The sequence below is a fragment of the Ambystoma mexicanum genome, chromosome 4q (assembly GCF_040938575.1).
Source record: "Ambystoma mexicanum isolate Mex_15411 chromosome 4q, UKY_AmexF1_1, whole genome shotgun sequence".
NCBI lineage: Eukaryota > Metazoa > Chordata > Amphibia > Caudata > Ambystomatidae > Ambystoma > Ambystoma mexicanum.
Genome location: NC_090928.1, coordinates 1,226,056,246 through 1,226,070,103, shown reverse-complemented (window position 1 = coordinate 1,226,070,103; position 13,858 = coordinate 1,226,056,246). Strand labels below are relative to the sequence as shown.

The window sequence follows — 13,858 nt, the reverse complement described above, 5'->3', positions numbered from 1 at the left end:
CATCAAAGACTCCTAAGAACCTTTCAAAGACTTTTCCATTTACTTACCAGAAGTGCTTCATCCTATACAAGACTTTTTGCCAATCGACTTTGGCTTAGCCTATTGAATTGTATGACTCCTCATGAGGAATCCAAAAGAATTTGCCTACTTAAGAATATTTGTGGTCTCTTGTTGTTCTAATAACTTTTGCCTTTTACCAACTTCTAAGAGTATTCTAATTGTCAACAGTAAGATATTAATGTCCTCAGCACCCTAGTTATTGAAGTCACCTGTAGGTGTAGGTTGTGTCTGTGGGCCATGCCTGAAGAGGGTCTACTGATCTTAGAAACTAAGTGTGTTCATTGTTGAAGTGCATTTGTATGTTACTATTATATTGCTCCCTTCTGAAGAAGGCTTATTCTAACTGACAATAAATTAATAATTGTTTATGCAAGAAACCTTGCGTGTAAGTGTATTTGAATACTTGTAACTGAATCTGTGTTAACTCCACTGCAGCTCACATTGACCCCTCTTGAGGTAAGCCTGGCTGCTCAACACGCTTCCAAAACTGTGTTGTACAAGCTTATACCAAAGGCTGGGTTCCTTTACCTGTAGTCAGTTGTGGGTCGTGGTCCCAGAGGGCACTGCATTCAAACTTTGCCTAACATTATAAGCCTCCATTCTTGCAATTTTTATGGGAAATGTTTTCCCTTAAAGTAAGGCCTGACTTTCTTCTGAAAGTGGTTTCCGAGTTCCACCTTCCTTAGTCCATAGATTGACCATTCTTCTACCCTCCATCGCAACCATCTAAGGCGGAGGAGCGTTTCCACCGATGATCCCAAAAGGGTGAATTGCTTTTACGTCGCTAGGATGGCTGAGTTTCTAAAATCTGAACTTTTTGTGGCACATTCTTTGACCCTCAAAGGTCTAGCTGTAATGAAGCAGACTGTCTCGTTGAATTATTCTTTGCATCGCAGAATGTTACCAGTTACCAGTCAGCAGGCAGGGAGATTCATCCCGGCATCAAGGCGCACTCGACCAGAGGGGTCTTGATTTCTATGGCCTTGCATGGCAGAGTTCCCATTAGTAACATCTGTCGTGCTGCCCCATGGTCGTCAGTTGCATGCTTTTACCAGGCACTATTGGCTGGATTTTGACCGTTGGACTGATGCAAGTTTTGGTATGGCAGTTCTGCAAAATCTGCTACTGTAGTTCTTTCTGCCCGCCTCTGTGGTCCCAAATGCTTGTGGAGTCTCAGATGAGGAATCTGCGAGAGAAAAGCAATCCATTGAAGGAGAAATGACTTGCAGTAATGTTCGTTCTATGGATTCTTCTCCCGCAGATTCCTCATCGCCCCTCCCATCCATCCCCGCTCAGATTGACTTGTTGCATCTCTCTAAGTGAAGGGACACCTAGTGATGGCTCTGTGGTGACCACTCCTATCTGGCTACACTTGCCTTTCCAAATAAATTAATATTTCAATTCTTCTCTAATTCTTGGTGTTAACGGTGTTGTGATATTTCCCATTACCATGTTTTTTACAGGCTGGTGAACCCTGTCGCCCATAGTTTTCCTCTGCAGCATTCATGCACAGGGGGGGGGTGAACTGAGGTATGGGGCATAGTGACTTGGGAAATATACAACGCCTGACGTCGCATCCAGAGCCGACGATCAAGCACTGAGCAAGACGGATCGATGGCCGAGTCCAGGTCCACCATGCCCCTTGTTGAAATGTTTTAGAGCAGCAGAGCAGGATGAAAATATCTATCAGAAGAGGAATCTGCGGGAAAAGAATTTATAGAAAGATCAATACAGTAAGTAATTTCTGTATCAATGCCAAACTAGAGGAGCATGGTTCTTTACCAGGGTGTACTGTCATCCCAAGAGGTAGTAAGGCAAGGCCTCAATGGCCCATTGGACGGTAGACCTTCTTTTTCGATGGCAGCATACTTAGTCACATGTGGTAACCGTTTCCGGGTGCAAATCCTTATAGGACGGCACCTAACCCAGTACCAGACAAGTCAGTGTTTGTTCAGGTAAACCTTTGCAAAGAAATCCATACACTGTAGACTTGTGTTGCCATCCAGAACCTTCTTGAGGTCTTTGTAGGCCTGCATTGCCCTCCCCAGCCTATTCGCCTCAGACCTGCCAGGGTGCTTCTTTAGCAAATCAGTCAGCGGGACAGCTAGGGTAGTATTGTGCAGGATAAACCATTGGTAGTATCCAACAAACCCCAGGAAGGTCCTACCTCCTTGGGGTTCGATGGGAACAGAATGCTGGTAGGTTCTTTTTTGGCCTTTTGTGGTTGTAACACCCATTTTCCTACATAATAAGCAATTTATCTGGTGTGCGAGGCTTCTACCATAGTTTTCTTAGGTTTTATCTTTTAAGTCCGTTATGGTCACTGCTTCCGGCCTCGTACAACATGTGTTGGATGTATCTCCTAGCCAGGGCTGTAAATGTCATCCAGGTAGGCTGCTGTGTAGTCCTGATGACCTTGTGGCGTTTGTTAATCAGTCTCTGGAAGGTTGTGGGCAGCCCATGCAGGCCCAAGGGCAGTACTGAAAATTGGTATAACTTGCTGGACGTGGCAAAGGCAGTCTTCCATTTCCTCTGGTTGTAAGGGAATCTGCCAATACCCTTTTGTAAGGTCGATCGTTGTGATGAACTGTTTGTCCCAGGCATTCTAACAACTCTTCTATGCATGACATAAGCATTGAATCGTGAAATATATATTTTTCTAAAGTCCGTGCAAAGCCTGATACTTCTGTCTGGTTTAGATACTGACGATGGGAGGACTACATTCACTTGCTGATGGCCTTATGATACCCATGTCCAGCATGCCCTGCATTTCTTGTCCAACCGCTGTTTTGTGCTTTGGGGATCCTAGAAGGTCTTAACTGAACAATCTGGCCTGGTCTGGTTCTGATAATGTGGCTTAATTACCTGGTCTTCCCAGGAAGTGACGAGATGTCCTTGTATCCTTACAGTATGACGTCCAATTGGCATCTTTGGGCGGACTCCAAGTCTGTATAGCTATTGAGACCTTCAATCCCAACATTGCTGAAATGCATCCAGAAAAATACAGCTTCTGGGGCTTGTGTTTACATAAAGGCGACACTGGGGGGCGCCTCCTTCCATTGATCCAGGATCCACGTGATACGTCTGCACTGGTGGTCTTCCTCTAAAACCTTGTACTTTAGCGGGCCCATTACTTCTCTTTGGTATATGAACCTCATCTTTTTAGAAGTTAATACCAGGACTTTGTCTACCCTTTTGAACGTTTGCAGGCATGTTACTCACTTGTAGTACGTTTCTTGCACCCATTGAGACTGCTGTAAATGGGTCCTGGCTTCTGGCTGCCGGATCTCCATGGCTTGGGCCTGGTCCTGCTCATATACCAACAGCATCTCTTCCTGCGTGGATTGTTCCCATTCTTTCTTCAGCACATCGATTAGTCATCTGGGGGGTTCTGGCCAAACAGCTCAAAGGGTATGAACCCGGTAGACGACCACAGTATTTTACAGGGTTATCCTGGTAAGCGGGGTGATGCGCTCTCAGTTCCGATTCCCCTAGTTGTAGTGTTTTCCTCAGATGGTTTGATTGCATCTTTCCACCAGACCATCTGTTTGTGGGTGATAAACAGCCGTTCTTAACTGTTTGATGGGTAGCACTCAGCAGATGTGCTTCATAACATCAGAAGTGAAGTTAGTCCATTGTTCGGTCCCGATTTCTGTAAGAATGACGACTCTGGCAATGAATGATAGCAATAAGTCGGATGTTTGTGAAGATGTTCCCCCCCCCCCTCCGCCCTCAAGGGAAAGGCCTCCAGGTATTAGTCTACCACTTACCAACAGATACTTATTCCCTCTGCTGCTTATTTCAAGGGGTCACACAATGTCCACGCCTATGCATTGAAATGGTTCATTGACAGGGAGGCTTGGTTTGAAGTGGTGCTCTTGGGAAATTGTCCCAGTTCTTCAGTTGACACTCTAGACAGTGTTGGCAGTATCTAGTGATTTTCTCAGTTTAACCCAGCCCAGAAGAATATTTGTGTACCTTTAGAGAGTTTTCTTGGTTCCTTGATGTCCCTCTCCCACTTCATTGTGCAAAGCTTTCCAGACTGTTTTTCGATACTGATCTGGGACCAGCAGTTTTCACCTTGGTTCTTTACCAGTTTTTTTTATATGGCCCTGTAGTAGAGTCCATTTTCTTGCAGACCAGGGTCCTTTTCCTGGCTTTCTCTTTCACACGATCCCAGGTATGTTGAAGGGTCAAGTATAGTGCTCCAGCATGGGGCCTGGCCTGGATTCACATGCTCATGAATATTCCCTGTCAGGCTGGGAATCATCGGTTAAAAAAAAAAGTTTCACTTTAGCTTGAAAATTGTATTTTTCCTCTAAATTAAGCACTGTCCGTGGGGGTCATACTGCCCCATCCAATGACATTCTTCTCCCTAAGCTTCACCCCCGATGGCAATCTTCAGTGTTGGGAGTCCTCTTAGTGCTCTGCAAACAATTTTTTTCTTGTTTTAGGCATATTTTAGTAGCGTTTTTGACCGATTTTGTTCTAATCGGTCAGCCTGAGGTAGACTACCAGCGCGAGGACCCGCTGTTGGTGAAGATCACACTGCATTGTAGATCTTTCAAGTTTTGAGAAGGCCCAGGCTTTCTTTGTGCCTTTCAACCATGACTAAGGAGATGAGGCCTCTTCAAACCCTGCGCGAAATGTGGATTAAAGAACATATACGTCCAAGATCAACACCATAAATGTCTGTATTGCCTAATGAGGGATGCAAGATCTGCTGTGTCTTTTCAAAAAAGACAAAGCAGGATTGTTACAGGAGACTGGCAGCGTGGCTAAAATCGGGCATGGCCTCTGACTCTGCATCCGGGCATGGTCATGTGTCCCCCAGGACTGGCCGGTCCCACGGACAAACTCCCTCACAAAAAACGAGGTTGACATACTTTGAGGATGCCCCACCCTCGGGGGTCCCGTCGCCATCACCAACAACTTCTACGGCAAGCCTTCCAGTGAGGCAGCTCTCCTCTTAGAGAAGGTCAGACAATGCAACGAAGGAGAGATGAAAAGGTGGCCCATCGCTGCCCCCTCTGCAACGGCAGCTCAGCAGGCCAAAACATTTTTGCCATCAAAAGTCGCAACCATGTCGATGAAGGCTCCTGCTTGCCACCCTGTTTACTACTCAGTCAACCTTGTCGATGACCACTAATTCATCAAAAGTGGGGCTGGCTACGAAACTAATGCTGATGGTGGTGCTGGTGGCCACAGTCGCAGCGACGGCTGACCCACAGGTAACCCTACCACCAAGACGTGAAGTAGCTGCTGCAACTCTCGCAAAGGCCCCTGGAATTGGGACAGCAGCCGCACTGGCCCAGAAGAATCCGGAGAAGGTAAAGAGAAATCCTCCTGTAGTCTCAAATAAGGGTACAGAACCATGGGCTGCCCCAGTAAAACTGGTGCAGATTTATTCAAGCTCCGATTAGGGTGATGAAATTCGGCCCGAAGACTACAATTCGGACAGTGAAGGGGGTCAGAAACCCGTGTCGGTCGATGGGTCACCACCAGGCGAGCCCGGTCTTCCACCTCACCGGAAGAGGCACAACAGTCCGGATCCTCCACCTCACTCCTTCCACTCCTCAGTCCACGGACATGTCTATGGACATTCTGACCACGCTGCATACCCTTGTATCAGAAATTCAATATAGACTGCCACCCACACCGGCCCTTACTCAGTCTTGGAGTCCTCCAAGACCGCTTCCCAGGAGCCCTCTCTGACGCAAGCGCAGGTTAAAGGACCCTGCTGGTCCAGGCGTCAACCGACACCACTGCCTCCACCACAGGACTTGACCCTGATGAGTATTCTGCCCCACACACGGGCACAGCAGCTACAGTGATGGACACTGACAAAGCTGATTAATTTGTACCGGATGACCCACACAGGGCCTCTCCACCGGAAGAGATTGGCTCTTTTCACGCTATGATACCAGGGTCTTAGAACTTTTTCAACTGGTGCCTGAGGAGACTAAAAATGAGGGATTCCTTTACCAACGGCGTGAGTCCAGACGGAAGACCATCCTGTTGCTTCCCTTGCTAAACAATATCTGGGATGAGGGCTAGGCCCTAGTGAATCCGAGCACCGCACCACTCGAGCGGGAAAGGCTAGAAGTAATAGAGTTCTGGACTCAGTGCCCGAGGTACCTGCCTTCACCAGACTCTTATGGTCTCAGCCAGGAATTGAAAGGTGAACACGTCCTCGTCCAGGATGCCCCCGGACCGGAAGAGTGAAGAAGCTTGACGCGTTGGGGGGAAAAGGATCATATATACTGCCGCAAGCACCATTAAGGCCGATAATGCCCTGGCCATTTTGTAACCCTATGATCAGTAACTATGGTATAAATTGCAATCCGGTGTGATTGGCTGGCTGACTGTCCAACAAGGACAGCCACCTTGCTGGTTGAGTGGCAGATAGGCTGGAATGAATGGGTGAAAACTGTTTAAAAGGCGAGTCTTCCACTGGAACGAAAGAACTGAAGATGAGCTGGAAGAGGACAGCTGCTGCAACTCCTGGACCGTTGGATTGCCCGGTGAAGCCCTGCTGCAGGTACGAATTGCCAAGTTCATCTCGACAGAGAAGCCCTTCAAGGACGACTTCTTCCTTTGAGTTGGTGGTACCAATCAACTCGTAAACCACCTGTACACCGTTCTCTGAGCTGGTTGTATTTTCCTCAGAGTGCTGCAGGAAACCGAAGGACACCAGTTTGTGTGCTTGAAGACAACTACCTCAATCGAAGATTTGCCTGTTTGCCTGCTTTGTGACAAGTGCCCGTGCAGTGCAGGAGCCCCCCCAACGTCCTCGCTCTTGTTCCCACTACTGAGGCTCAGGAACAGCGAGATCTGCAGTTAACTGCCAGGAACAGAAGTCTTCAGCTGCATCTTTTTCCTTCAATATAAAATACTGTGAACAACCGACCGAGAGAACTTAACTCTCACTGCGAAAGTGAATGAAACTTTGACAACTTGCAGGCCTAGTCAGCTTGTGACCCGACATATGAACCTTTCTTCTGTAAACTACTTCTGCGAACTGTGGAAAAGACTTTTCTGTTTTCATTCCAGAACCGTTTTTACCTATACAAGACTGTAGTCCATTGACTTTGGCCTACCTATTGCATTGAACCCAAACCATTTGCACTGTTTAAGAGTAACTGCAATATTCGTTTTATTATCATATGCCTTTTTGCTCCTACTTCAAATGCTCTAAATGCCATTTTGCTCCTCCTTCAAAATAGTTTAAATGCCTCCGAACCTGATAGTGTGAAGTACTATAGTATATTTGTGTGTGATATTAATTGCCTCCTTTTAGTGAATGTTTTCTAACTGACTGTGTAATAAATTAAGAAGTGCTTTATCAAGAAACCTTGAGTATAAGTGTCCATCTGAATACTTGTGATTGTATACCTGTGTAACACCCTTACAGCTCACATTCCCTCTTGAGATCAGCCTGACTGCTCAGCTCGCTATCAAAAACCGTGTGGTACAGACTTGTACCAAAGGTTGGTTTTGCTTACACATGTGGTCATAGTTGAGTGTAGTGGTCCCAGAGGGTACTGCATGCAAACTTTGCCTAATACACCTGTCAGACGAAATGGTTATCGAACTGTGGGGTCTTGGGAAAACGTCAACTTGCTGGAGCGGAGGGTGATCAGGCAGTCCCCGGTCGCTTTCCTCACTCTGTGAAACACAAGATTGTGCTGGTCCTGATGTAGTCGTCATGCACTACCTCAACCAACGAGGTGGTTTGGGAGCGGGTCGGGGGGGTTCCTTACCTCTGTGCAGTGAATCAATGCATGCAACTCTAGTTCTGGGCTCTGGGGAACGGTGTCTGGCGTTGGCTCATCTGGCCGGCAGGGAGAGCGTCACATTGGATGCCTTCAGCAGTCAAACTTTGGCCTCCCACAAGTGTGAGCTCTGCCAGATGGTTCTGGAGTAGTTCTCCTTTTGGAGGGACTCCAAGTTCACCTCTTCACATCGAGGGTCAACAGGAAGTTTTAAGTTCTGCTCCAGGAAATGTCATTTCGGAGTGCTGTGGGAAGAACCGACGGTCATGTGGACTTTCAACCTTTATGCGTTCCTGCCAATCTCATGTAGTTCCACTGCTTCTCAGGAGACTCTGCCTGTTCAGAATCATGATGATCTTGATCATTCAGGTCTTGGCTCGGAGGACTTGGTATCCAGAGTTGCTGGGCATGTCCATGTGCTCTCTCAATTGGCGGGGTGGGCCCGCCATCCAAACATCACCAGCCTGAATCTTCATGCTTGGCTGCGGAGAAGCTGAGATGCAAGGAGTGCGACTTGTCTGATGATCGCAATTTGCTCCAGTCAGCTAGGTGACCCACTACGAAGTCCATTTATGCCTGCAGATGGCGTATATTTTCAATCCGGTGGCGGGAGAGGGATCTGGAGCTTTTATCCTGTCTGTTATCCCTTGTATTGGATTTTCTGCTAATCTTGGTGCAGGCAGACCTGCAGATTGGCACTGTAAAGGGTTACCTTGTTGCTATATGGTGTTGATCAGGTCACCAGAACAGGGCTCGTTTTTACAATCCCTGCTGTTATGCAGTTCTTGCATGGCTTGTGTGACCAGTTTCCTCCCCACACATTTTGTTCCTGCACTAGATTTGAATTTAGTTTTAACGTTTGTTATGGGCACTCAGTTTGTGCCTCTTCGTTCCTGTTCTATTATATTGCACACCCCTTAAGGTTATCTTCCTGGTTGCCATCACTTCCACGAGACTGGCGAGTGAGCTCCAGGCATTGTCTGTTTTACCTCCCTATTTGGTTTTGTCGAAAGAGAAGGTGAATGAGTGAGGCCCTCCTTTCTGCGAAAAGTGGTCTCGGATTTCCATCTCTCAGAAGATCCATCTTAGTGTTTGTTTTTTTTTTTGTTTTTTTCTCCACCTCACCATTCCAGGGCAGGGGAACAATTCTGTTGGTTGGACCCAGTGCGGGTTCGTAGGTTCTATGCCTCTCGTATAAGAGGCTATGGAAGATGACCAGATTTTCGTTAGTATGCTGGGGCGTCTGCTGGCAGGGTGGTCACCAAACCGACCCTGTGAAGGTTGATCATCATCTGCGTTATGGAATGCTGTGATCTGTCTGGAAAGGATGTTCCCGAGGGTCTCCGAGCCAATTCTACCAGAGGAGTGGCTGCCACCTCTGCCGTGCAGAGGTGTCCCTGTCCTTGACATTTACCAGGCTGCAACATGGCTTATTTGCACACGTTTGCAAAGAATTATTGCTTGTATTCCTTTGCGTGCCATGACACTGTTTTGGTAGGGCAGTCCTCCAGAGTTTTCTGGTTTAGGTGATGTACTTGCTTCCACCCTCCTCCAGATTTACGTACTGCTTTGGGAGTTTATCATAGATGAGGAATCCTGTGGTAGGAAAGAATCCATTAGAAGAAAACATTACTTAATTCTCTGTAATTTTTTTTTTTATAGATGGCTCTCCCTCAAATTCCTCATCGCCCACCCTGCCTGCCCCTCGTGGCGAATAGTACAGTTCTACGGTCTTTCAGCTTCAGAGTGCTAGGAAATAAGGGTGGAACCCAGTTCATAGGGTCTGGGGCCACTAAATGCACTGGCCCAACATGTTAAAAAAAAAAAAAAAATTAAGCAAAAAGAATGAGGTTCCAGGGAATCTATGGATCTTCTGCCTAGTGGGTCCCATGCCTAGAATGGCTATTAATTCTAGGACAGTCCGGGTCATTGTTGCTCAAGGGTCCAAGTGCCTGGATGACCGGATCCCTTAATTTACCCTGCTAAAGACTGTACTTGCCAGGTTGCTTCGCCTTACTGGAACTGTATTTTCAAAAACAGTACTTACCCTTGGGCTTTGAGGTGGTGGGTTATTAGCAATACCTTGGGGGGAGGGGGGTGGTCATGTAGCACCATCAGTCTGATTTTATTCTGACCTTGTATGGTGCTCCTTATTTTACCTGCATTTGGGAATACCTGCCTTACACTCTTGCTATTGAAATGCCCTGTTACTGTGTGTCTTGTTGCTACATTAGTAGCTCAATATTTTCTTGGAGCGTAGTAGTCCATGTGGCTAGTGCTGTATATTTAATCTAATCTTGCCTTTTGGCTTTCTTTTATAGTGTAATTTCCCCTCTATCTAGGTGTACCACTATAGATGTATGGGGGGGGGGGGGTTGGAGGGAGGCAATTCGAGCAGCCATGCTTCCAAGTGTTAAAGTGTGAGGACTACTGTAATTGTTGATTGTGTGGTAACTGAAGTACTGATCATGACTGGGTAAATGGAATGTCCTCCTGTCTGTTCCCCCGGAAGTGTGTAAGGCCCATCACCCAGGTATTGTGCTCGAATGTTAGCAGTTGGGGTAACATTTACATTGGCGTTTTTGTACATACACTGGCTTCATCTCTGCTTTTTAGTACTTGCATTTTAACCTGAAAGATGTTTGTTACTTTAATAAAGTGTGTATTTGCTCAGTATACCAGTTTGGAGAGTTTTCTTTGGTTAGCTGTGTGGGCTAACTGAAGCTCCCTACCAGCTCTCCCCTTCTGAGGTTGAGTCTTACTGCTCTGCCTCGCTACTTAATTTCTAGAATCCCTTTTGGTTGATTTGTTCTGCAATCAGGTTAGATGGTTGTACAGCCCTCACCAGGGGATTGTGTAAAATGAAAATGTTGGTGAGCTGCTGTCTGCGCCCTTTATCAGGAATTGTCCTGCATTTTCAGTGTGGTGGGTGCAAGTGGACTGGAAACCAGCACAGAACTTGTAGCACTGTCTGCACTTGCATTTGCTTTATACCAGTTTCATGCATCTGAGAAGTTAGTTATGCCCTGCCCTGTGTGACTTTGCTTCTATCTCTTTTCAGTTGCTTTCAGTGTGTGCAAGAAAGGCGCAGATGTCAGTATCTTGGACGAGAATTATGATGGTAAGTACTGCCTGTGTGCGCAAAGCGAAGGCTTTGAAACCTAGTAGAATAGATGAGGATAGCAAGGTAAGCCGGCCTCTCCATGTGCCAGCTGCCCTTCGCTCACAGGCGCGACATGATCCTCACCCTTCAATGCGCAACCCTGTCTCTGCATGTTTAAAAAGTGGATACACAACCTCCTGGTACAAAGGGTCAGTGAACTGCCTGAAGAAATCAAGTCCTTAAATCCACATAAATATAATACTGTTAACATTAGTTTTTTAATGATTTCCTGCTGGGTGGCTTTGAGATGAACGAAGAGGAACTGTCTCTCCACTGTTCAGAGACAATTCTATGTCGGCATGGCCTTTTATCTGTAGGAAAAGCATTTACCTTGCTTTACTGTGTTCTGTCCTCATTGGAATGTGTATGGTGTTGAGCGGTTTTCCATTTACGTTACCTTCTACCTGTCCTCCTAGAATGGCCTTGAAGGACTTTGTAGGTTACTGTCTAAAGTATGCTTTGAATGTCTCCAAGTGAGTCGGAATTCTCTGGTGCAGTCTCATGCGTGATTGACCTTTTACAAAATTGGTATCCATGTTTTTCCTCGTGAGTCCTAATCTAAGCACTGATACGATACCATCATGGGAATCAGTGGTTTAGTCAACCACTTATTTAGTCAACTTTTAGTTTGATATCTCTTTGTCGTACAAATATAGATGTCTCTGTGGGGCAGGAGAGGTGGATTGGGTTGGGTTTATGGAGGGTATGGGAAGAGACCCTATTTAAAGATAAAAATGTACACCCAAAAGTGTGGTTGTTTGAGCCACATAGAACCACTCTAATGATATCCATTGATTAAAATCGCCCCGCCAATATTTTTTTTTAAAAAAATAGTGGTGCCTGAAAACATTGCTGGGTAATTATGGTGTGGGTTTCTGGATTAAACAGATCAACCTTGTGGGCTTTGCATCCTCAAGGTGCATCATTAATGTCTATCAAAATGGCACTGTCTTGGCCCAGGGCTCTCAGCCCAACCGTCTCCTTCTTGACAGGCGTCTTCTGTCATCAACTGCGTTCCTTCTCCCACCACCCCTCAGGCTTTTGCCCCCTCCCTCACCTCCGATGGGTTTACCACATCCCTGCACCACCCTCAGAAGAACTTCAAAAGTGGTACTCCGGACCACCTTGCAACTCTCACTCTGCCATCAAACACGCTTCTGACATCCATCTCCTCCTTCAAGACTTTGATCTCGATTTTCTCGCCCTCACCAAGACGTGGCTCACTGCCAGCTCTGTCCTTGCTTTTGACGCACTCCTTCCTGAGAGCTTCAAGATCCTCCAAGCCCAGGCCTAACCAGCCCCTGGTCTGGCCGCCCTTTTCCTCTCGGAGTGGACTGAACTCGCCTCTTCCCTTCTTGCCTCTACCTCCGAACCTCTCCTCCTTGGAGATTTCAACATCACCTAGACTCTTCTGAGGTTGCCACTAGTCGCTTTTGCAGCCTCTGCAACACTCTCTCCCTCACCATCCCAACACATACTGCCGACATACCCTTGATGCTCTCATCTCCTCTGAAACGCAAATGCAGAGTGGCTGAGCGCAAGTGGCGGGGGCGTCGGACGCATCATTGGAGAAACTGGTCTGCCACCTGATCCAACGACAATACAGATATTCAATTTGCTCTAAAGAGGGCTCACATCCAAGCCCGCATCTCTGGAGCCTCTAACAATTCTAGTGAACTGTTCAAAATCTCCAAGGAACTTGCCAATCCTTCTGAAGTCTCCTCTTCTCCCCTTGCAACCCTGTCCCTCTGTACCTCTCTGGCCTCCTTATTTACAAAACCCAGGACACTCCATCCTTGCTTTCCTCTACCCCCACTCCCCAGCTACCATGTCTTCCTTAACTCCCCTTCCCCATATCCTACCTCTCTCCGTCTCTCCCATAATATCGGATGAGGTCTCTAGACTGCTCTATATGAAAGTCTCCTCCAAAAGGGCGCTCACCTGCTCCTCTAGAACTATAGAGGACCATATTGCCTCCCTTGCGCCTTCCCTGGCAGATTTTTGTAACCACTCCTTTGCCACAGGTTCCTTCCCTCAAGCACTCTTGTGCATCCCCTCCTTAAAATGCCCTCCTCAGACCCTTCCTGTCCTGCTAACTATCGTCCTATCGCCATTACCCCCTTCCTGGGAAAACTCCTCGAAGCTTGTCATCTCCCAACTGACTCCACTCTGATTCTGTCAGCTGCCTTTGTGAACATCAGTCTGGCTTCAGTTACCGCCCCACTTCTCCCCCCACTCTGTCACACACTTATACTAATAGACATGCCCTGGCCTAGTATGCTAGTTACTGTTGTTAGTTCATTCAAAATCTTCAAAGCCCAAGAATGACAATGATATCCCCTTGTTCCCATCTTGAAGCACTTAACTTGTGTACAAGCGCTTTACAAATAAACAATTACAATCAACTTCACCTACTCTGAGGTATTCTACCTTTCCTTACCTTCCCCCAGAAACTCAATGTCTCTGGAGCTCTGGTCCTTTCTAGGCTTGACTACTGTAACAGCCTCTTCCTTAATCTTCCTTCTGCCTCCCTTCGTCCCCTTCAATTCATCCAGACTAGGACTGCAATACTTATCCTTAGCCTCAAGTCCAGGGCCCGAATGTCTCAAGCCCTAATTTCTCTCCACTGGCTCCCGGTTGCTGATGGGATAAAATTCAAGACCCACTGCATCATCCACAAGGCGTTCTGGGGCCTGGGACCCCGCTACATTCATCTATTGCTACCCTAAATATCTCCCTACTAGAGCCCTTTGGTCTGCCAGCTCCAACTCTCTGCGAGTCTGTCGCTTCTCTAAACCGAGAGGGGGTGCAGAGTTCCCCTCTGGAATGGTCTCCCTGCCCTCTCAGGCTTGAGTCAGAT

General features: G+C 47.0%; 1 protein-coding gene across 1 annotated transcript in view; it reads left to right on the top strand.

Annotated features, from left to right (window-relative positions):
* The window catches only part of LOC138468291 (exportin-5-like), a 1,210,104-nt gene that overhangs the window by 1,033,672 nt on the left and 162,574 nt on the right, over nt 1-13,858 (top strand). The window contains exon 26 of the mRNA XM_069608777.1: nt 10,897-10,956. Coding sequence (XP_069464878.1) covers nt 10,897-10,956 — 60 coding nt within the window. The remainder of the gene's footprint in view (nt 1-10,896; nt 10,957-13,858) is intronic.